General features: G+C 39.0%; 4 protein-coding genes across 5 annotated transcripts; 3 read left to right on the forward strand and 1 right to left on the reverse strand.

Moving 5' to 3' along the window:
• The first annotated feature begins 747 nt into the window (after positions 1-747).
• LOC113281971 (ubiquitin receptor RAD23c-like) lies at positions 748-4,554 on the forward strand. Of its 2 annotated transcripts, none has more exons than XM_026530887.1 (11): positions 748-963; positions 1,907-2,068; positions 2,521-2,562; positions 2,653-2,786; positions 2,900-3,077; positions 3,254-3,400; positions 3,479-3,547; positions 3,661-3,708; positions 3,784-3,893; positions 3,981-4,050; positions 4,170-4,554. In XM_026530887.1, the coding sequence occupies exons 1-11, from the start codon at positions 898-900 to the stop codon at positions 4,284-4,286; spliced, it is 1,143 nt and encodes a 380-aa protein (XP_026386672.1). In that variant the 5' UTR covers positions 748-897; the 3' UTR covers positions 4,287-4,554. The 2 variants fall into 2 exon arrangements, with proteins under 2 accessions (XP_026386672.1, XP_026386671.1); XM_026530886.1 differs by having other exon boundaries at positions 750-963; positions 2,897-3,077.
• A 357-nt stretch (positions 4,555-4,911) lies between these two features.
• On the forward strand, positions 4,912-6,230 carry LOC113281972. The gene is made up of 2 exons (XM_026530888.1): positions 4,912-5,430; positions 5,676-6,230. Exons 1-2 carry the CDS (start codon positions 4,981-4,983, stop codon positions 5,847-5,849), a joined length of 624 nt encoding a protein of 207 aa, XP_026386673.1. The 5' UTR covers positions 4,912-4,980; the 3' UTR covers positions 5,850-6,230.
• A 148-nt stretch (positions 6,231-6,378) lies between these two features.
• Positions 6,379-7,319, reverse strand: LOC113279208 (protein YLS3-like). Its single transcript, XM_026527909.1, has 3 exons — positions 6,971-7,319; positions 6,605-6,706; positions 6,379-6,512 (listed from the first exon to the last, which is right to left on the reverse strand). Exons 1-3 carry the CDS (start codon positions 7,317-7,319, stop codon positions 6,379-6,381), a joined length of 585 nt encoding a protein of 194 aa, XP_026383694.1.
• A 13,950-nt stretch (positions 7,320-21,269) lies between these two features.
• Positions 21,270-24,237, forward strand: LOC113281973 (UV-B-induced protein At3g17800, chloroplastic-like). Its single transcript, XM_026530890.1, has 3 exons — positions 21,270-21,505; positions 22,257-22,531; positions 23,220-24,237. Exons 1-3 carry the CDS (start codon positions 21,356-21,358, stop codon positions 24,031-24,033), a joined length of 1,239 nt encoding a protein of 412 aa, XP_026386675.1. The 5' UTR covers positions 21,270-21,355; the 3' UTR covers positions 24,034-24,237.
• Positions 24,238-24,355: the final 118 nt, after the last annotated feature.

A 24,355-nucleotide genomic window follows, 5' to 3' on the forward strand; every position in this document is an offset into this window, starting at 1 on the left:
CATTGCAAAGCTACATTAACAAAATACTAATATTCACAAGAAACAAAGTAACAACGGTAAAAGGATACTTAAGCAACCACGTACACTGGCGAATTGAGTCTGAGTCTGGTAGGTCAGCAATAGAATGTCGTAGTCTGCGAAGCGTCATATTTGACGCCACATGGTAAAACAGGAAGCAAACGTGAGTGAGGAGGAAAGTTCTGTGCGGTACCTGAGACATGATTTTGAATATCAATCGGTACAAGAAAAGTTTAATGAACCAGAAGACATGCATATATACTACACCAAAGTTCATGCAGAAGGATCATAATTTGTAGCGTGCGTTGTTCATCTTTCATGAAGGAAAAGTATATGAAGCTCCAAAAACAGTCCAAAAGTAGTGTTGCACCTAAAAGAAGTATGAATTTCACTCGCTAACATACAAATCCATACAAATCCTCGGTACTATGGGACAGGACGGGAATAGCCTAGAACCGTTACTTGTACCTACTCTAGCCACGATACTAGTTTTTGATACTTGTACCTGTCCCATCTGACCGCATTTCCGAGACGGTACCGGTACGGTTCTTGTGCAGCCCTAAATAATAAATATTTTGATTTCCGGGAAAAGACTCTTGATACGAACAAAACCCGACGCCCGGTGGGTGTTACCCATAAAATAATGAGAAGCGCCTTATACTCCCCTGGCGGGCCTGGCCCTTACCCATAAAATAATACTCCTAGATCATTCTTTCCTAATAACTTTGGGGTTTCTTTTCTCTAAAGTTTCTCTCTCACGCCTATTTAGACGTACAAAGGTCTTCCAATCGTCTCTCTTTCAGTGACCGTGCGGATCGGGGAGAGAGACGAAATACTAAAAAATCCTCAATATCCTCATCATCCTTGAATCAAAACCAGATGAAGATTAACGTCAAGACTCTTAAAGGTTCTCACTTCGAGATCGAAGTGAAACCTGAAGATTCGGTACTGTTTTTTTTTCTTCCCAAATTGATCTTCTGTTTTAATCGATTAGGGTTGTTCTAGTTCTCAATTTTAGTTTCCTTGTACTTATATTATCATTGTATTTTGTAATTTAAGTTTGTCTGGTTTATTGTTGAAGTGATTGGTATCTGATTTGATCGAGTTAAAGTTTCAATTATGACAAAAAATTGTTTGTTTCTGTTCTAACTATCTTTCAAAGTTGGTTGAGTTTTGAAGAGACATGTTTGAATTATTGCTGAACTCATGATTTCGTATTAGAGATATTATGTGTAGCGACGCATACCCATTGAAGCTTGAATCTCACTTTTATTGCTGTTGAACCTGTGACGCTACAGTTTTTTTTAATAGATATTTCAGCTGAGGTGTGTTAGTTTATGTGTCATTGAGCGGCATAGAATCCTGGAACTGAATTGAACACATGAATTGAAGGGGTCAAGTCAAGTAAATTTAATATGTGTTGTGCACCACTGTAATGCCGTGATTAGTAACGCAGGGATTGTTTGGTGTTGTCATTAGCAAAACACCTGAACTGAATTTTCCTAATACAGGTATAGAATAATCTTTTCTGTGATGTGTGGTGACTGCTGGGTGCCTGGGTAATTAGATGCAAGACTGTAATGTATTTTAAATTTTTTCACAAAGATGTTGTAGTTGGTAACACAGGGGATTGGGTGCCTACGTGTCTTGATTTGTTGCGTAAAGATACCTTAATTAGAAACACATGGGATTGTTTATGCGGGTTTTTAAGGTTGAGCTAGGTAGGAAATAGGGTATGGTCGTCATATTTTTTGTTGTATAACTTATAAATATTGCTAGTGGCAAATGCATCCAAAACCTTTTGATTGTTTTTGAAGTTGATTGCTTTTTGTGGTGTTCTTAGATAATGGATTGTTATTGTTTTTGAGCAATGTTATTTTCATTACAGGTTGCAAATGTTAAGACAATAATTGAGACAACACAAGGTTCCGATGTTTACCCCACGGCTCAACAAATGCTTATTCATCAGGGTAAAGTTCTGAAAGATGAAACAACAATGCTTGAAAACAACGTTGCTGAGAATAATTTTCTGGTCATTATGTTGTCCAAGGTAAGATGTGGCTAATTATGTGGGTTATGCATTTATATCTCTTGTTTGTTGCATGATTTATCTCATCATTGTTTCTATACTTGAGTTACCTTTCAAGTTATTGCATTTGTTTTAACGGAAGCATGGGACACGAGTAGGGCAAACATGTGAGACCAGATGTTCTGCTATCTAGATGAGATAGAACCGACTGGTATTTACGGTTATATGTGTGTGGATGTGTATATACACAAATATTGCTACTGAGATATGCAACCTTCTTTTGGTACTCCACATAAATAGTTCTCATGCTTCCTTTTACCTAAACAATTTACCTCGTAGCTAATCAAGGGAGAGTTTTTCTTATGTGTATGTACTGCATGTTAGATCATGTGTGTATGTACTGCATGTTAGATCATGTAGTCATACAAGTGTCCACTCATCTCTCTATGTCTGACTTGCTTAAATGATTTCAGAAACCGGCATCCTCTGGACCTTCAACCACACCCGCTAGGCTGGTGCGTACTAAAATTTTGTTCCCATCTGGTTTATGTGATTAGACCTGTATTCTCTCTTCACTGGGAAGAAATAACGTCTCTATTTTGTAGGCGACTCCCTCTGCCACAGCTCCTGCATCGACAACCCCTGCTCCAGCTCCTGCTCCCGCATCAACAACACCTGCTCCAGCTCCTGCACCTTCATCTTCACCCGCCACCGCTCCTGATTCTACTATCGCTGCTGCGTAAGTTGTTCTGTCCTTTACGTCAAGTAAAAACAATATGTTCTTGTATATTTCCTCAAGGCTTTGTTGTAATCAATGATTAAATGACATTTTACTTTTATTTGTTAAAGTAGCACCGAGGGAGATGTCTATGGGCAAGCGGCATCCAATCTTGTCGCTGGAAATAACTTTGAGGCAGCCATTCAACAAATCCTTGACATGGGAGGGGGTACTTGGGACAGGGATACTGTAATCCGTGCTCTACGGGCTGCATTTAATAATCCAGAGAGAGCTGTTGACTATCTGTACTCTGTAAGTTCGCTTCTCTATCCGAGCACACAGTATGCATGAAAAGTAGAATTTGCTTTTCATCTGTGCTAAATTACTTCTCTGTGCTACATTATTAGCGTTCAAGCATTAACGCAAGCCAAGTGTGTATCTACTGTTCATCTCATAATATATCGTGTTTGTTTCCTTTTCTACCTCAGGGTATTCCCGAGCAAGCAGTAGTTCCACCTGTGGCCCAACCACCGACAGCAGCGCCAGCTGTGAATGCTCCTCCCCAGGCACCACAGCCGACACTACCAGTTCCTTCCGCTGGGCCTAATGCAAATCCGTTAGATTTATTTCCTCAGGTATACATTTTCTAAATTCATCTCTTCAAGAGTTTAGGATCTTTAGATTGTAATGATCTCTATTCTTCTGTCACACAGGGACTTCCCAATCTTGGTGCTAACGCTGCTGGTGCAGGATCTTTGGATTTTCTTCGGAACAATCAACAGGTATCTCAACATTTCTGCTATAAAACATTAAGCTTCCTCTTTTGATGTCTTCCCCAAAAAATAATTTGAGAATTTACTTCCCAAAAATATCTGATGATGTCTTCTTCATCCAGTTTCAAGCTTTGAGAGCTATGGTGCAGCAAAATCCCCAAATATTGCAGGTATTAGCTTTAATCCTTGTCAGGGAACCCACGTCTAATATCCCAAGTGTTTTTCTAACACCATTCTTTTTACAGCCGATGCTTCAGGAACTTGGAAAGCAAAACCCACACCTAATGAGGCTCATTCAAGAGCACCAAGCTGATTTCCTTCGCTTGATCAATGAACCTGTTGAAGGAGATGAAGGGTGAGACCTCGCTTCCCCTTTGTTCTTTGAACATCACTTGAAATTGATAATAATAGTATTGCTAATTTAATTGGTTTATGACCTCAGGAATCCATTGGGCTCAGCAGTGCCACAGACTATAGCAGTCACACCAGAAGAGCGTGATGCCATTGAACGTGTAAGTTTATCCATTCCTTTTACTGTTTATTTTAAAAGTGATGGTTTTCTGCTAGTCCCTAATACTTGTTAGTTGGTATTGACTGTTGGCACGTATATATGTTTATGTTGTGTTGGCAGCTGGAGGGAATGGGATTTCCTCGTGCAGTTGTACTGGAGGTTTTCTTTGCCTGCAACAAGAATGAGGAGTTAGCTGCCAATTACCTTCTTGACCACATGGATGATATTGATGATTGACGTCTGAAGAAACAAAACTGCTTTTTTCTGTTCCATTTTCTCTTGGTTCCCTGTCAACAACTTCAGCCCCACACAGTCTATAGTGTTAGATGATCTAAAAAATTCACTTGAAAAGTGAGTTTTTGGATGTTTTCTTCCTCCATTTTTCTTTTTTCTTTGGTTGGAAAATCCAGTTACAGTGCCTATCATTAGCCTTAGATTTGTTATTATTGTTATATATAAAAACTGAATTATCTCGATCGAGGTAGTTGACTATTCTTTTTTTTAATTCCCCCATTTTCTTCGGTACTTTGGATGTTAGGCGCCCTGAGTTAGGGTCAGCCCTCGGTGGATTTAACAGGTCCCGGGTCATTTTTGTTGAAATCCATCCCTAGCAATTTTTCTTCACTGATCAATTATGCTGATCTTAACTCAAGACCGGTTAGATCTCGCGGATCGGCATAAATAGGTCCGTGTGGATTCAAAGTCACTTGCAAAATGTTTGCGGATGATTTGACATTGCACCATAGGCCTCAATAATTCAAAATTCAACAGGAATTGCCCATGAACGGGGTAGTTGGTCCAGAATCCAAAAAACTGTTCGATTCTGTTTGGATGAGTTATCTCCACATATCTTATCTTTTAAAACGAAAGCTAAAATATCTCGTGGAACTCTAGAGCCAAAGCAAAACTCACTAAAACTAGAGTTACTACCATGCTATCATCCATTCCACAACCTTCCATGGCTCTCTGTATTAACAATGGAGGTACTGCTATTTGCAACACAACCACCACCCCCACTTCTCAAACCCACCTCTCATTTCGTCCTCAAACCATTATTTTAAACAACCCAAGTAAAAGATCTTCACATATTGCTACTGCAAAGAAAATCTCTTCTAGAACTGGTAGGTTTGATAGCAAAAACAAGAAAACTACTGGTGGTGGTGGAGGAGGAACCAGTACAACCACAATTGAAGAAGTGGATGAAGTTATTGAGAGAGAAAGAAGTGAAAGGGATTTAGCAGATGGAGTTGTAACTGGAATTGATGATGGGTATTTCTTGCCAGAGCTACCTGGTGATAAACCTGATCCTTTTGAAGGTGCTCAATGGGATGGTCTTGGTTTCTTTCTTCAGTATCAGTGGGCTTTTGGTGTTGTCTTTGCGGTAACAATTTCTTCCCTTCCCTGTTCCTTTGTGTGAATTTACTATTTTTAATAGTCTTTATGTCATTTTTATGAGTTAATTCGTCAATCAACAAGACTTCCATAGAAAATTACATGGTAGCTTCAACTTTGAGATGCATAAAATTGAATAGCTGGTGCGACATATCTTCTTTATTTGTGGAGTTGCCGTTACTTCATTTGAAGGCTCGTTGTTTTTGTAACTCATGGGTTCTTTACTTTTTGCAGCTGATTGCTTGTGGAGTTGCCGTTGCGACTTACAACGAAGGGGCGACAGACTTTAAGCAGACAACGGTATACAAGGAGTCGGTCCAGTCTAGAGAGTTGTTGGAAGAACCAGAGACTTCAAATGCAGATGTTTTCGAGGGAAATCCAACTGAAGAAGCACCTAGTCTAGAGTAAGCACTTCAAAGAACTTAAAACAAGGTCTGCATTCAGTTCATGCTGTAATTGTAAGGACTAAGCATACAAACAGGGGTCTCAAAAATCTCTCCCAAGGTAATAATAGTACTGAAGTACACTTTTATATGTTGTAAATTTTCCATGGCTGTTTTGTTTGTGTATTCATAGTGTATGAGAATGCTAATACTTGATAGATCTCTCAAATTGGAATGTTAAAATCTAGATGTAGATACGCTTGAGAAACATTACGACCTTCTTTTGTTATGTAATTTGGCATGTAGAGGGCAAGAAAGATTTGAGGTTTATTGAAAGCCTACATTTCTCATATGTATGATGGAAAATGAAATGAATACATGACTCATATAGAAGATGCTCCAAACACTATCATTTGTTCATATTGCTACTAAACTTTTAAGACTTTTAGATTTTCAGAAGAAATTGAACCATAGTAGGTCTAAACTGCATTCTTTTATTCTTAATATGTAAGTGGAACTACATGAAAACTTAAGCACTCATATTGTAATCAGAACTAGATGAAAGCTCTTGTCAATAGATAGATTGTTGCAATTGCCACAAAAGGAGCTTGTCTGAATGTTAACTTTTGACCGTTGCTCTTGCGGAAACCCATATTTGGCATTGGTGCCATTGCGGCCATAGGTGGAACTGTAAATTACATAGATGTGAGCGTTAGATGAAGCAGTATAGACTTTAACAGGAAATATCTAGAACCCAGTGTGGTAAATATTAGAACATACCAGGTTCAGGCTCAGGTGAAGAAGTATTTGAACTGGTTCCCTGTAACACTTGAATGTCAGGTGCGGGAGAATCAGCTGATGGAACCAACCCTTTAAACCAAACTAAACCAGTTCATGTATTAAGCGTCAATCAAAATTTATTAGATTCGGGTGCAAGGGAACCCAGTGTAAAGAACTACTACTAACTACTCAATATGAGAAGAAAAGCTGCTGTCTAACAAGAACTGTAGGAAGCTTAAGCATCAGTAGTACGGAGCTTGTATTTAACAACTCGAATAAAAGATTAACGTTTAGTGGGTAGCAAAAAGCTTTACAAATGACAGTTTAGAAGTTCACAATGCACAGTTGTATCACCTAGTTACATACCTGGACATGAAGTTGTATCGAGCTTAATCCTACAGAGAGCAGGAAGCCTTAAACCAAGTGTTTGGTTAATAGAAAAGAAGTTGATTGGATTATCACTACTAAGCAAAACACAGAGGCAGTTTTCTTCTTGAACATAGAGATCCATGAGGTTGTCACAGCACAGACGTGCTGGTGCAGGCATAGTTCCTTGTACATAGGGCAAGCAGGGTACTAAAGTTAGCAAGCGAGACCCACATTCAATAATGTCGGAGCCTGTCGAAGGAGATTCAGCTTCTGGGGAAGCAAATGGAATTGAAATAAGGAGAAGTAGTAACAGAGGAAGGATATGGAAACTTGAATGAGAAGCCATTGAACGTCTGTTTTGCTTTCACTTTCTGTATGTTTGTGTGTGTTCAGGCTCTATAGGATGAAGCAGAAGCTAGTAGAGAGCTTTTTATAGAATGAAATTTTCTGTTTTTAGGGTGTGAACTTCTGCATGCTAATGGATGGAACTTTGCATTTTGTACTAGTTAGTTATAGTTGTAGTTCATGACTAGTATGTGTGTGGTGGTACTTCTGTTCGTTAATTGGAATTACTTTTTCAGGTTTGACCATGGTCTCTATAAGCCTTTTGTATTTCACAATTTATACATGTTTTCCAGATATAATCTTTCAATTTGTGCCCCTGTTGTAAGATCGCGCTGATATTCTCACACCAGCTAACATTAGTACTGAAGAAGATGCTCCAGCCTGCAGAGCAGGGTTGTCGAACAACCAGTGACCATGTGGAAACTGGAAAGAACCAAGTATATGTCTAACCGGACTCTATATTGATCAGCTCTTACGGATCCTACAAGCTGCTCTAAGTTACAAACCCATCTGAAGTTTAGGCAAGTCTATGAAGCAGACAAAACATGAGAACACCTTTGCAAATATGCAGTTACAAATTTGCCAAACTACTTTAAGATGAATGCCAAGAATAAACTGTGTTGAACAAATCCTAATCTAATGACTACTAGTCTACTACCCTTTACTACCCTTTCTTCCTTCGTCAATCTCCTCGGAATCAGATTCCATAACATTGATTCAAACATAAGTAACCATTCAATCATATTTGTTTGCATCTGACTCGTGGTGAGTTAACCCATGATACGTCGCGAGTCAGGCATCAGACTCTTTGTTTTTAAGATGTGACTTGATACCTGATGTAAGCACCCGGATTCGGCAAGAGCTGAAGACACTGGAATGGGGGCTTCAGGTGATACCAAGCCGAAGCCACCATCGACGATGACATCGCACAAGCAGGGTGTCATCAGAAGATGATTAGTGGTTGCTTAAATAAACCCCATATAGTACACTATACGGCTAATGACAAAAGTCTTACTAGAAAAGGTATTAGGGTACACGTGTACGGTACCTTCATATTAGGCTTTGCCTATAAAAGGAGAGCTATCCTCCAGAGATAGACAGAGCTTTTCAGAGAATTGTACTGTGTATTGGGATTAGTCTCCTCATAACCTTGTATTAATTTAAGGGTGTTTACGTTTGACGACTTCATTGGGGACTAATCCTCAATACCACTACACAAAATCATTAGAAAAAACATATGGAGTCATCGGTCACTGAAAACCCTAGCATTATGGCTTCGGGCAATGTTCCTGTTAAAACAATTGGAGGAATAATGACAGCTTCAGGTACGAAGGATCGCAAAGTCAACAAGCGAATCTCGAGTTCCGAATGCCGATAACAGAAGGTTCGGAGACACAACATCCAAATCCACAAATAAGAGTAGGTCAACCGAACGCATCTGGGGATGTGCAAAGACAAGTTGAGGAAATTCCGCAAACACAGACTGGGACGGAAAGAACAAGTTCACAAGTAGGGATGCATAGGCAGCCTTTACCTACTTCACAACAACTTGAGATACAACAGATGCGTCAGGAATTAGCGGATTCCGACAAGAGGAAGTTGGTCCTAATGGATAGATCAACTGAACTTCAACCCGAAGGAGGTGATAAGGATCTTGACCCGTTTGGATTACCACAACATCCCTTCTATTGCTGAGCAAAGCTCAACGAGACTCATTCGGCAGACGGATCTCATCCTCCAGGCAGAACCCCCAACGTAGTGAGACACCATGCATCTTCCGAGTGCAAAAGGAGGGTTTTCATAATTCAGATGGACAACACAGTAAAGAGCAAGACCATATTGTCTTAGTCGAGAAACATATTGCTAAATATCTTGAAGAACATTATAGCCTAACTCCACCCACAACGAATTATGTTATGCAATCTCCGTTCACCCAGGGATCATTAGAGAAATCTATGCCAGCAAAATACAAACAACCCAAATTCCGACTTTTTGATGGTTCCGGAAATGCGACGGAACATGTGTTTCGGTTTCTTATGACCCTAAATCATGCCACAAACGATTCTATTTGCTTGAGAGAGTTTGGAAAATCGCTTGCCGGTTCAGCATTCACATGGTTTGTAGGGCTGGAAGAAAATAGTATCTCGTCTTGGAATGATATGCGCAATCAATTTATGAAAAATTTTACTCGCGGCAAAAGCAACTCATAATTTTGGACATCTGCAATCATAATTATAAGACCTGTAGAAAATACTTGGATTTTGCGAGAAGCTTTCGGGCAGAATGTTTACGAAGCAATGTCAAGATCCCAGAAAAAGAACTTGTCAAGATCGGTATTAGCCGATTGCCTACAGAGCACAGTTTTATCTTAGGAACTGTCAAGTTGGAAACTTTCACAGAAGACGCGTGCTCCCGAGCCGATGACGCGGCATAAATAAAAGTTCTGGGTACCAAACAATGGGGACATTCTATAGCTTATGCTAAAGAAGAAGGAAATATCATACAAGGCAAGAGATCAGCAAATTTCAGAGATGAAAAAGGATATAAGAGGGGCAGCGTTACATCTGACGAAATTGTTGAACCACCTGACTTCCCATGTCCACTCGAAACAACTATCGAACTATTGGAGGAGAGTGGAGGAAAAATGGCGATAAGACTCTTCTATCTCCAGCAAAGGAACCTTCAGAACAAGACAAGAGACATGCCAGATACTGCCATTTTCATAAGAAGATCGATCATGCAACAAGGGACTGCCGAACATTTAAATGGAAAATACACAACAGACAACAGAGGGGAGAGATCGATTTCGAACAAGACACTCATATCCAAAAAGACCCATTACCACGCCATGTATTCATGTTCACACACGAAGACGTTGAAGATGTGGTTGAGGCAGTATGTATCGTTTCCGAAGCAGACAATTATGAATACATTGCAGCCATTGTAACACAAAAACCACTTTTCGCAAACTACTTTGATACATTGAATTTCACAGCCGAGCAGCGTCAAATTGCAGCGGATGTACAGTATTGTCCAAAATTGCAGCAAATGAAGGAGTACAACAGTACTTCTTTCGCAGATACTCGTTATGTTGGATAAACTTCAACAGTAAGCCTAAGATAATCTCTAACAAGTTGGTTAGGATAAGAAAAGGCAATTGATGTAATCCTAAGGGAATTAGAAGTCACCTAGTTCTAAGAAAAGGAAAGACATGTAATAAGGTAATATGACTAGGAAAAGGAATTCATAGTTCTATATATATATATGATCACCAAAGTTGTGGTTTATCATATGAGCAAGATTAGAGCTTGTGTTTAGTTTTGAGAGATTTTCTAAACATCAATAAAGAGAGTTGTCTTTATATAAGCTAAGTTTCATCTTGCAGTTGTCATTAATTGGTATCAGAGCTTGTTTCCGAGCCATGGAAAACGAAACTACCATTGTGGGTGCAAAACAGTTCACGCCACCATCAATACAAGTTCCAATCCTCAACGCCACAAACTACACAGTATGGGCCATGAGAATGAAAGTACTGATGAAAATCTACAAAGTTTGGGAAAAAATTGATCCTGGTACATTGGACCCAGACAAAAACAATGTTGCCATTGGATTACTCTTTCAAACAATACCATAATGTCTTGTTCTACAAGTTGGTGAACAGGAAACTTCAAAGAAAATTTGGGATGCAATAAAGGCACGTAATCTCGGAGCTGATCGAGTTAAAGAAGCCCGTCTGCAAACCTTAATGTCTGAATTTGAAAGAGTGAAGATGAAAGACACTGATACTATTGATAGCTTTGCAGGAAAGCTATCAGAGATAGCCTCAAAGGCTGCGTCACTTGGAAAATCCATTGATGAAGATAAACTGGTAAAGAAGTTTCTCAATAGTTTACCAAGATCCAAGTATATTCATATCATAGCTTCTCTCGAATAAGTCTTAGATTTAAAGAAGACTAGCTATGAAGATATAATTGGAAGATTGAAAGCATATGAAGAAAGAATCCTTGATGAAGAAAACAATGGAGAAACTCAAGGAAAACTCTTGTACACAAACTCTTACCAACAAAACTCTGCGACAAGAGGAAGAGGTCGTGGAAGAGGTGGTAGAGGAAACAGAGGCCGAGGAAGGGGAGGAAGGTTTAACTCACAAGATAGAACAACAAGTCAGAATGATCAAAACCAAGGGAAAGAAAAGAAGGATAAATCAAACATTATTTGTTACAGATGTGATAAACCAGGACACTTCTCCTCTGTATGCCCTGAAAGGATACAAAAGATGGAAGAAACAAACAAGAATGAAACAAGGGAAGCAGATACAACTCTTTTCAGCACGAAGTTGTATTCTTAAACGAAGGGAAACTAATACCAAAGAACTACGAATCAAAGGATGGAGAAGAAGGAATCTGGTATTTAGATAATGGAGCCAGCAATCACATGACTGGTAAGAGACACTACTTTTCTGAACTCAATGAGAAAATCAAAGGACAAGTGAAGTTTGGGGATGGATCTTCTGTAGAAATTAAAAGGAAAGGATCAATTCTATTTCAGAGCAAGACCGGGGAACAGAAGCTTGTCACAAACATCTACTTCATCCCAAACTTACAAAGCAACATTCTAAGTTTAGGACAAGCTACAGAAGTTGGATGTGATGTTAGAATGCGACAAGATTATCTAACAGTTCATGACCCAAGTGGAAGACTTTTAGTTAGAGTCTCACGCTCACAGAATAGACTCTACAAGATAAGTCTCATGATTGGAAGGCCATTGTGTCTGAATATGAGACTGGAAGATCAGACATGGAACTGGCACGCAAGGTTAGGACACATAAGTTTTAGAACCTTAAAAACTATGTCTCAGAACAAGATGGTTCGAGGGCTACCACAACAAAACGGAGTGGTGGAAAGGAGAAACAGGACTCTAATGGAGATGACAAGAAGTTCTTTAAAGGCTATGCAGGTACCTAATTATATATGGGGAGAAGCTGTACGACACTCCACATACCTAATAAACAGGATACCTACGAAAGCTCTGAAAGACATGACTCCATATGAAATTTTGCGAAAGAGAAAACCAAACATAGATCATTTAAGAGTGTTTGGTTGCAAAGTATACGCAAAAGTTGATTCTGCAACTCTTAAGAAACTGGATGATCGATCTCAGACTCTTGTGCATCTAGGAATTGAGCCTGGATCCAAAGCTTACAGATTATTCAATCCAACAACAAAAAGAGTGATAGTGAGTCGAGATGTGGTATTCGATGAAAAAGCAAACTGGAACTGGAAAGAAACTAATGATGGACCAAGTAGGGATCCAGGAATGTTTCACATGAGATGGGGTCAAGTAATTGATGAAGGCGAAGGACCCATAATCATCAATACCAATCGAAACAATGATGTTAATAAAGAAGAAGAAGAGAATAATGAAAACACTGAGAATAACGAAGAAGTAGAAGAAGAAGAAGAAGAAGAGATCGATGAAATAACTCAACCCATTCCACTGCGAAAATCAACAAGATAGATACAAAAGCCACAGTATCTGGAGGATTATGTTCTTCAAGCTGCAGAAGAATGTGAGATTATGCTACTTTCTGTTAATGATGAACCAAGGAATTTTCAGGAAGCAAAGGTCTCGACTAAATGGACACAAGCATGTAGAGAAGAAATTATTTCAATCAACAGAAACAAGATTTGGTTTCTAGTTGATAAGACAGAGGAAGCATCAAACTCATGGGAAATTCACCACTTAGACGTTAAGACAACATTCTTACATGGTGAATTGCGAGAAGATGTGTATGTTGAACAACCAGAAGGTTTTGAAGTAAAAGGACAAGAGCATAAGGTTTATAAGTTATCAAAAGCTCTATATGGTCTAAGACAAGCTCCTCGATCCTGGAATACAAAGTTAGATCAAATCTTAAGAGAAATCAGATTTGTTAAGTGTTCTAAAGAAACATCAGTATACATAAGAGAAGAAAAGGGAACGCTTCTTGTGATTGCAGTCTATGTGGATGATCTATTTTTGACTGGAAACTCCCTTAAGGTGATCAATGAGTTCAAGAGAGAAATGTCATCAAAGTTTGAGATGTCAGACCTCGGAAAACTCACTTATTACCTTGGCATAGAAGTCCATCAAGGAGTAGATGGGATTCAGATTAAACAAGAAGCTTATGCAAGGAGAATTCTGAAAGAAGCATGACTTGAAACTTGTAATCCAACTAAGATACCAATGGAGTTTGGACTTAAAGTTTCAAAGGCACAAGAAGAAGCTGAGATTGATCCAACGAGTTATAAAAGAAATGTTGGATGCCTTAGATACTTGTTACACACAAGACTAGACTTGGCTTTCTCTGTGGGAGTAGCAAGCCGTTATATGCAGAGTCCACGCAAGTCTCATGGTGATGTAATAAAGCAGATATTGAGATATCTAAGAGGAACAATCAGTTATGGATTGAAGTATGGTCGAGGAGGATCAAAAAGAATTGTCGGGTATAGTGACAGCAGTCATAATATTGACCAAGATGATGGAAAAGGTACAACTGGTCATATATTTTATCTAGGTGAAGCACCTATTACATGGTGTTCACAGAAGCAAGACACTGTAGCCCTCTCATCATGCGAAGCTGAGTTCATGGCCACAACAGAAGCAGCTAAAAAATCAATATGGCTTCAAGAATTGTTGGGTGAAATCAAAGGAAGAGAACCTGAAAAAGTTCTCATCAAGATTGATAATAAGTCTGCAATTGCACTCACTAAAAATCCAGTGTTTCATGGGAAGACGAAACACATTCACAAAAGGTATCATTTCATACGAGAATGCATCGAGAAGGAGGTCATTAACGTAGAACACATACCTGGAACTGAGCAGAAGGCAGATATATTAACAAAGGCATTGGCTCAGATCAAGTTTGAAGAGATGAGAAAATTAATAGGAGTACAAGATTTTTCTCAAGCACAGTTGAAGCTTAAGGGGGAGAATGTTGGATAAACTTCAACATTAAGCCTAAGATAATCTCTAACAAGTTGATTAGGATAAGAAAAGGCAATTGATGTAATCCTAAGGGAATTAGAAGTCATCTAGTTCTAAGAAAAGGAAAGACATGTAATAAGGTAATAGGACTAGGAAAAGGAATTCATAGTTTTATATATATATGATCACCAAAGTTTTGGTTGATCATATGAGCAAGATTAGAGCTTGTGTTTAGTTTTGAGAGATTTTCTAAACATCAATAAAGAGAGTTGTCTTTATATAAGCTAAATTTCATCTTGCAGTTGCCATTACGTTACCCATATAGACGTGTAATCTTTCGAAATTGTCTTCGTTCTTCCTTGTGAACTTGTGCTCGCTTAGCTGAAGGAGTTTTGATAGGATTGGCATATGTGGTCTCCCAATCGGGGATTGGAGTTGAGTGGATATGAGTGACTATTTCGTTTGGTTCACTAAGCCCATTGTAGAAGGCTGCTTCGGCCAAATGTGCTTCCTCAGTGGTGAAAGAGTAGATTGAAGCGGGTACGCGTTTCTCATTTTCCTTTAAGATGAACCTGATACACTGATGGTAAGTAGAGGGTACGATCCCGTGTTTGTGCAGACATGGCCTACCTAAAAGCACATGGTAAGCTGAATGCGCATTCATGACATAAAAGGGTTTACTAGCTCGGATATGGCCCACTTGAACTTCCAGTTTGATAGTCCCTATTGTTTGTTGTATGAGTCCTCCAAAGCCTCGGATTTCTAATAGCAAATTTGTTGATGTTTTCTTCTTTGATTCCAATACTCTCTGCAACATGTAAGGGATCAAATTGAGTGATGTCCCGGTGTCCACAAAGGCTCTCTTAAATTTATGTTTTCGTATTCCCGTAGTAACATATAGAGGTCGAGTATGGTCACAAAAGGAGGGGAGCCCCATGGGGTTTACATGAGTACTCGAATATGAACAAACGACAATGCCAACTCATGTAAGCAACAATGCAAATCAATAAAAGGCCTTTAGAAAAAAAAAAAAAAAAAACTTTATTTTTTTCTCTTGTCCGAAAAGTCGGCCTATTAGAAGAACCAAAGGAAAGAGAAGATTAGCCAAATGGAAAAAAAAGAAGACGTATTTATAAGCCTTCGGAAAAGTTGATGTGGACGGCATACCGAAAAAATCTACAGTAACTTCATGACAACCACGTGCAAAGTAAATACAAGTATCAAATGACCAATTCCTTACCTCCTTGATCGACCAATGACGCCTTTGTTCCACCTCTGTTCCGAACCGACACCCGAACATGCTTCGATGACTTTATAAAAAGTGAGCAACTCTATAAGAAGTCAAATAAAATTCAAGAAAAACTCATGGCAGCTTCGACAGTACATACTCACCTCGGTAACGCCAGCAGGATCTATTGGAATAACTTCGCTTTTATCTTTGCCTTTCTGAGCCGAATCTGCAGCAACTCTACCTCTCGACCCAAGCTTTATCCCGTGAGCACTAGCAATGCGGGATGCAAGTTTAATACATCCTCGAGCATTTAAAGAACGAGGACTGGTGATGCCCATCAGAACCGTAACAGAACATATGAAGTCAATCATCCGAGTCAGTTCTTCATACCAGTTAGTACACCATGCCTGTGAAAAGATAGGAGGTCTCTTCAGAGATGGAACTGGCAGACGAAATGGGAGATCTTGACAACACTTCGGCTCTCCTGATTTAAAGACAAACCGACGATAACATTCCTCTGTAAGGCTCTTGTCATCCAGGAAAAGGGGTATTTATATGGAGGCCGATCCTTGATCATAACCTAACTGCCTGTCAACCCTATCAACATTATAGCCGACAGCACAAAACTTACCCTCAAAATACCCAGGGATAAAACCCGGAGTCACCATTGCTACGAAATCCCATTCATCATCATCAAGTTGTGAATTTTCTGAGTCCAACACGTCATCGAGGAATACATAATTTGGACCAAGAAACAGAGCGCCCCTGGGGTTATCACCATATGGGCGTGCCCGAAATGACTTCAGTTTATCGACAATCCACGGAAGCTCGTTACTTGCCTTTTTTATGTGAACGTTCTCGTATAAAGCAGTACGGGGATGACGAACCAGTGCGGGAGGCAAACGACCAGCAGTAACAACAACACTATCTCTTCTCACAACCAAATCTTGAGTCCCGGATCGACTATCAGGAAATCGTATCCAGAACCACATCTGCAGAAAACTGGTAGGAACGTAGCTCTCAACTATGTATTCATGACTGTTTACAGTTTTCACATCCGAGACAAGAGCATCTAAGTGGCGGTATACTCCACCTAAGAACATAGGGGATAAAGGATAGGTAACTCCCCTTGACATCTTCACAGCTATCCGAAGAATGTCATCCCAATTATTGTCCTTCGGCGAGCACTCGAAAAGATCATGAATTAACCAATACGTCAAGAAAACAGCAAGTTCGGCGTCATCGTTATGACCATGAGTTGGAGGATCATAAGATTTCACCAAGGAAATGAGCTTCTTCTTATCAATCACTTCAGTAATATAAGGTGTCCAGTAATTCATCCAACCCGATAGGGAGGCACGCTTGTCCTCCTTAACTGCCGCTCCCGAGGTACCAGTACTCACTTTACGAGCTATAGTCTTTCGGACTTCCACTAAGGCGTTGAACAAATCCGAGTCTGCAGTTGTCATAGTGCCTTCGGGGTTAGCTTCTTCGAAGCTGTGAGAACTATGTAAGGGCGACAACATCTTCTAAAGTGGGAGAATCTTCTCCCCAGGCAAAGACTAATGTTTGCACACCAGCAACCCATCGAAAAAATGTGTGCACACCAGCAACCCATCGAAAACAAGACATGGGGAGAGCCTTGTTAGCATGAAAGATACTCTGATGAGCGGATAAGTTCAGAGCATCTTCAATATTAAGCTCTCCAATACGTTGTAAGTGATGTGGCTTCGAGAAGATATAATGCTTCCACGAGGACCACTCATGACTTACGAGGGTGGTCGAAACAAATTCTATGGGAGGTTCTCGGTAATCACCGCGTTCAATGCACATCCAAGGCAGGTTCTCGAGTGGAAGGGTCTTAGGAGGAGCAACTTCGGGAACTAGCAACATCAGACTCTCATATATAGTCTGAAACTCTGTTGTGGTCATTTGGGGGATGAAGCGATCTTGAAAGACAAGACCCGGAATTAGGTGTATCAGAAGATTCCGCTCCAAATAAGCGTAACCTCCTCATGTCTGCGAAATCTTCCTTGGACAAATTCTTACCAGCATCGATTGTGTGTGGTTCCATTTTTGAGACGAAGTTATTAAAACCCGAAGACGATAAAAGAGTGAGGGAAAAGGAGAATGAAGAAAAAGAGAGAAAAAGAAAACTTCTAAAAGTGAACAACGAAGAAAAGGAAATGGAGGGGACGTATTTTATACGAAAAGAAACAGAAAGACGAAGAGTCGAGACGCTTGCGAAAAGACACACACGTTTCGATCGGCTGATGGGGAAAGAAGCGGCCGAAGATGGGTGAAATGTTGGATCCTGCCTCATGACTGGTGCCAACAACTGCCGTTAGATATCACAAGGCAGAAAATTATGCCCATATATACTCATACTGAAAAAGCGGGGGTCTAACAACCACACCCAATATTTCGATTAGCAATCTGTATGGACTAATTCCAATATACTTTTAAGAGAATCAACTAGACAGTCAGACTCAATCTTAATAAAAGTATATCAAAGAGTTATATATCTCTTTCTCGATTCAATACTTACTCAAGCAAATAGAAATCTGCGAGTCTAATTGAATACAAGAGAAATCACTTGAACGGTACCAAAGACCAATGTTCAAGTATCAATCAATTTCAATCAACAACCAAAGGTTGGATTTCCCAATTAATTGATTCAACGCACAGCCTGTGATATTTCAATTATATAACAAAATATAATGCGGAAAAGAAATAACACAGACACCAAAAGTTTTGTTAACGAGGAAACCGCAAATGCAGAAAAACCCCGGGACCTAACCCAGATGGAACAAACACTGTATTAAGCCGCTACAGACACTAGCCTACTACAAACTAACTTCGGTCTAGATTGTAGTTGAACCCCAATCAATCTCACACTGATCCAAGGTACAGTTGCGCTTCTTACGTCTCTGATCCCAGCAGGATAATACGCACTTGATTCCCTTAGCTGATCTCACCCACAACTAAGAGTTGCTACAACCCAAAGTCGAAGACTTTAATAAACAAAACTGTATCACACAGAAAAGTCTACGGTAATAGATAAATCTGTCTCCCACAGAAATACCTACGAGTTTTTGTTCCGTCTTTTGATAAATCAAGGTGAATAGGAACCAATTGATAACCCGGATTTATATTCCCGGAGAACAACCTAGTATTATCAACCACCTCACAATAATCTTAATCGACTAGCGAAAGAAGATATTGCGGAATCACAAACGATGAGACGAAGATTTTTCTGACTTCTTTTATATCTTTCCTATCGGAGAAATCAATCTCAAGCTAATCCTATGATTGTACTTAGTACGATAGAAACATCAAGATCAGATCACACAACTACAAGAAAGTAGTATCGGTCTGGCTTCACAATCCCAATGAAGTCTTCAAGTCGTTAACCTATAGGGTCTCGATAGAAACCTAAGGTTAAAGGAGAATCCACTCTAACTAATACAACTAGTATCACACAGGAAGTGTGGGGATTAGGTTTCCAAGTTGCTAGAGTTCTCCCTTATATAGTCTTTCAAATCAGGGGTTGCAATCAATGTTAGCTTAGTAACAAAGCATTCAATATTCACCGTTAGATGAAAACCTGATTAGATTCAAGCTAATATCTTTCAACAGTTAGATCGAAACTTAGTTTGTTACACACAAATGAAATGCACATTTATCTATGTTTGTGTAACCGTACCCAAACATGTACATCTAGTTGGTTCAACAGTAGTTAACCAAATGGTTAGCCATATGAGCAACCATATTCTTCTTTACCACAACTAGTTCAAATGACTCAAAATAACTAGTTAGAGAGTTGTTCAATTGCTTAGATCTTTATAATAGACACAATTGAAACAAAAACGATTTTATTCACTCGAATCGATTCATGAACTTTATAGCCACGGTTTGCAAACTTGCATTCCTTAGTTTATATAAGTTTAATTTCACGAATAATCGTTTTTAGAAAATAGCCAACTTAAGTACGCGGACTTAAGTACCCAGAATAAGTTTGTTTTCAATTCACAAACTCCAGCAGAAGTTCTCGGGATGAGAACCTCCGACAGTACGCGGACTAGTTCCGATTTTTCTGAGCAGCAAAGTACGCATACTTTGGTTCAAGGAATAAGGACTTATATATGTATGAGTTACCACAAAATGCTTATATCCAACCATGGTTATATAATCTAAACTCTCATTTCAATCATTGAAACATTCTTAGAGGACGTTATATAGTTGTTATTCACAAACCATTTTTCGTCAAAGCCATTTTCAAGTGATTTAAACTTAACATGACTTTCGTCACTAGTAAAGATGAACTTGGCCAAAGAGAAAGCTTACCAACACATATTTCGAGAAGTAGATAAGCGAGATAAACTCGGTTCGAAATAGCAAATGTGTATAATCAAAGTCTATATAGCAAAACGACTTTTGTCTCAGGATAGGAGATAGAGTAGATAGACTTTTGAGTGATAGATACGTTCAAGTCTCCACATACCTTTTAGTCGATGAAGTTCCACCAGTTCCTTGAGTAGTTCTTCGTCTTTGTATGATGATCGCCATGGAGTATTGACCTCAACTATACTTTCTATCCTAGTCCGAGACTTAGCTATAAGTAAACTAGAAATCAAGACTTATAGTTTTGATCACTAACATTGACAAACATGCTTGAGATAGCAACGCATGCGAGTTCGACCGAGCAGTGCTCTAACACATATCATGTCAATAAAGGACACAATAGAGGACTCAATGGCACAACAAGGGGCTGTGAAGGAACAACCCGAAGAGATGAAGTCAGTGCGCGAACTGACTGCTACCACAATCACAGATTTGGCCGACAACCAAGGGGCTAATGTAAGCACTCGGATTCGGCAAGAGACGAAGACACTAGAATGGGGGCTTCGAGTGATACCAAGCCAAAGCCACCATCGACGTTGACGTGGCACAAGCATGGTTCCTTCAGAAGATGATTAGTGGTTGCTTAAATAAACCCCATTGTAATGGTACACGTGTACGGCTAACGACAGAAGTCTTACTGGAAAAGGTATTAGGGTACACGTGCACGGTACCTTCATATCAGGCTTTTCCTATAAAAGGAGATCTATCCTCCAGAGAGAGAGAGAGCTTTTCAGAGAATTATACTGTATATTGGGATTAGTCTCCTCATAACCTTGTATCAATTTAAGGGTGTTTACACCTGACTCAGATCTAACTCTTGACTCGAACCTGTTTGATTCATTGGACCAAGTTACTGACTCACATATTTTTGAGTCAATTGAGTGAGATCTGACTCAAAAACAAACATATTAATTGAGATCTGATTCAATCAGGTGATTTCTATCATATCCAAACGACTCAGACCCAGACCAATCAGGTGAGTCAACGGTAAACAAATAAGATGCCTTTCATGTTCGGTTGTGCTAGACACACCGTGAAAAGTTCACGGTGATATCACCGAAAGAGACAAGTCCCCGGAACCCACGGAAAAAAAGAGGATGATTTTTAAATTTTAATTTTTTGTGGGTCCTCTTTTTTTCCCTATGTGTGTTGGGGTGATTCCACCGTGAGAAAATCGCCGTGGATCTAGCATTATTCTTCATGTTTCAATTCAACTCCTGTCCTTGGGGCGACATCGATATTGGAGAGTAAAATGAGGTCCACTAATTAGCATACATACCAAGACACGCTACTAATTTCCTCTCCCATCCAAGATATTTTGTAAGATTAAATGCTTGCCACATCATCTTTCCCTAAAAAAACAAAAGATAAGGGGGTCTTTCCAGTGCTTGTTTTACATTGTTGCTGGTGAGTGGTTTCAGAGAAAAACCCTAAGAATGGCAAGCATGGTGATACAAGGTGTAATGAATAATGGAGATGCTGCTGCACTTGTTGTTTTACCATTGTTTTCATCACTTTCGGGTTCAAGTTTTAGATTCAGTAGGAGATCTAATCCTACGTTTCTTCTTTCAAATGGGATTCTCAAGGTATCATCTTCATTCTTCAGTCTTGCTCAACTTTTGTTTCTTTACTCTTCCATGTTTATTCTTGTTTAGCAGTTGAAATCTAAGGTGAATGATACTATTCAATAACAACTACTGTAGTACAAAATTATGCTCCATTTTCAGTACCCTTTTCCTTTAATTTGTTAATTTTCTTTAGGTCTATGCATTTGCTTTAAAATATTATATGGAAGAATGTATTAGCAATCTTGATAAATTTGTAAACTATTGTGTCTCAACTCTGGTTAGTTCAATTAGTATTGTGCAGTTTTAATATACATTTGTTTGTCTATCTCATAAGGTATCTTCTCTATGCCCATGATTTTTGATTCACTTATGAGTGTCCCTCCTTATCCTTTTATTTTAGAAACTGGAACTGATACTGAAAACCAGTTTTCGCTCAGTTCCACCAGGATGAGCTACTTCCAGAGAGAACGATATAGTTCCAAGTAGGTCAATAACCTAAATGAACGACCCGTCGACACTACTACGCTTGACCTTGAAGGTTTGCTAATAGAGTTTGGGCGTGAACCTCACAAGTGTTGCATAATGAGATGAATTTGAACGATGTATGGGTCACTTATACGTGCTAGACTTTGTTTCAATCCTAAGTGTGCCTGATCTTTCTGAGTAGGTCTTTAGGAAATAATTTGGTTGTTTACTTTCATCTTCCTAGATTTCAACTACTTCCGGAATAGTTAATGCTGATTTTCTTAAAGATGTTTTTCCTTTCCAGAGCTTCAATTCCTTTGGCTTTTCGAAGGTAGGTATTAAGCTTGAGAAGTACAGACCAAAGGTGAGAGCATCAGGGGCTTCCAATGATGATACTACTACACCTCCGGTTGCTCCTTTAGAGCTTGAATCTCCGACAGGTCAGCTTCTCTCACAAATACTGCAAACCCACCCGCATTTACTCCCTGCAGCTGTTGATCAACATCTTGAGAACCTTCAAGCTGAGCGAGATTCTCCAAAAGAAGAAGATTCATCCCAAACTCAAAATCTCCTATACAAGTATGTTTTCAAGTGACCCATTTTCTTATCTCTAATAATATTTGAGCTAATATGTTGTCTTCATTTATGTAGCCTTCTATTCTTGCCATTTCAATGTTGTTGTTAACTCAAACCTCTAGATCAACCTGATGCAATAAAATGAAGCAAACACCTTTTTCACTGCTGGTATATTCTAGATTTTAGTTAAAATATACTAGATCAGTGCAAAATTGTTGATAGGGTGAAAAGTAGTTGTACTTTTACAAACCATTGCAGTCCATGTGTGTTTGTTGAGTTTGGGATGGATGAATCTTCTTCTTTTGGAGAATCTCAGCTCAGCCCAACTCAAAATCTCTTGTACAAGTATGTTTTTAAGTGACCCTTTCCTTCTAATAACATTTGAGCCAGTATGTTTGTTTTCTTTTATTTAGCCTTCTATTCTTACCATTTCAATGTTGTTGTTAACTCGAACCTCTAGATCAACCTGAAGCTTAGGTAGTGATGCGATGAAATGAAGCAAACGCCTTTTTCACTGCTGGTATATTCTAGATGTTAGTTAAAATATACTAGATCAGTGCAAAATTGTTGATATGGTGAAAAGTAGTTGTACATTTACAAACCGTTGCAGTCCATGTGTGTTTGTTGAATGTTTCATATTTCTTGGTGGTTATGGAAACAAACCAACATTTTAAAATGTTTTGACTTCCAGGAGAATCGCAGAAGTTAAAGAAAAAGAAAAAAAGAAAACTTTAGAAGAGATAATCTACTGCTTGGTTGTCCAAGACTTCTTAAAGTATAAAATCATGATGATTCCTTTGATATCAGTTCCAACAGATGATCCAACTGGTAAGGTAGATGCTTGGCCAAACCAAGAACAGAAGTTAGAGTCTGTTCATTCCTCTGAAGCCTTTGAAATGATTCAGAACCATCTATCACTTGTTCATGGTGAGCGAGATGGGGGCCCTCTCAGTAATACTGTCCAAATCAGCAAACTCAAGCTCGGGAAGCTTTATGCAGCCTCCATAATGTATGGGTATTTTCTCAAAAGAGTTGACGAAAGATTTCAGCTTGAAAGAAGTATGAAAACTCTTCCAAAGAGTTTGAATAAAGCACAAGAGATTTCCCGAGAACCACTTCCAGAAAGCCCATTCTGGGATCAGGATTCATTATTTCGAATCCCACCTGATGATGATATTGATGACGAAGGAGTCATCTCAAATTCTGCTGAAGTAAATACATTGAAAGAATATGTTATGTACTTGGATGCGGATACACTACAGAAATATGCAACCATAAGATCAATAGAAGCTATTTCATTAATTGAGAGACAGACCCAAGCATTGTTTGGAAGACCGGATATCAAAATTGCCGAGGATGGTTCAATCGATATGTCTAACGATGAGGTAATTGGGATTTCATTCTCCGGGTTGGGACTTTTGGTATTGGAAGCAGTTGCATTTGGATCGTTTTTGTGGGATGCTGAAGGATATGTTGAGTCTAAGTACCATTTTTTCAAAATCTGATTGAACCAGATAACATTTTTGTGCTGTAATGCAAATGATGTAAATTGGTGTATAAAGTTTTCATATTATGAAAAACTAGGGGTAGTTTTGTAGACATGCATCTTATGTTTCTTGGTTACTTGAACAGAATTTCATTGCAGAAATGGACTCACTTATTTTGGTATCCACATATTGGTCCCAATTAGTCCAACATTGTATGATTGTTATATTTTTGTTGTGCAACTTGTAAATATTGCTAATGATAATTGCATCTGAAACTTGTTGACTTTTTAGGAAGTCGATTGCTTTTGTGGTGTTCTTCGTAGATTATATTATTACAGGT

Source organism: Papaver somniferum, chromosome 5 (assembly GCF_003573695.1).
Source record: "Papaver somniferum cultivar HN1 chromosome 5, ASM357369v1, whole genome shotgun sequence".
NCBI classification, from domain to species: domain Eukaryota; kingdom Viridiplantae; phylum Streptophyta; class Magnoliopsida; order Ranunculales; family Papaveraceae; genus Papaver; species Papaver somniferum.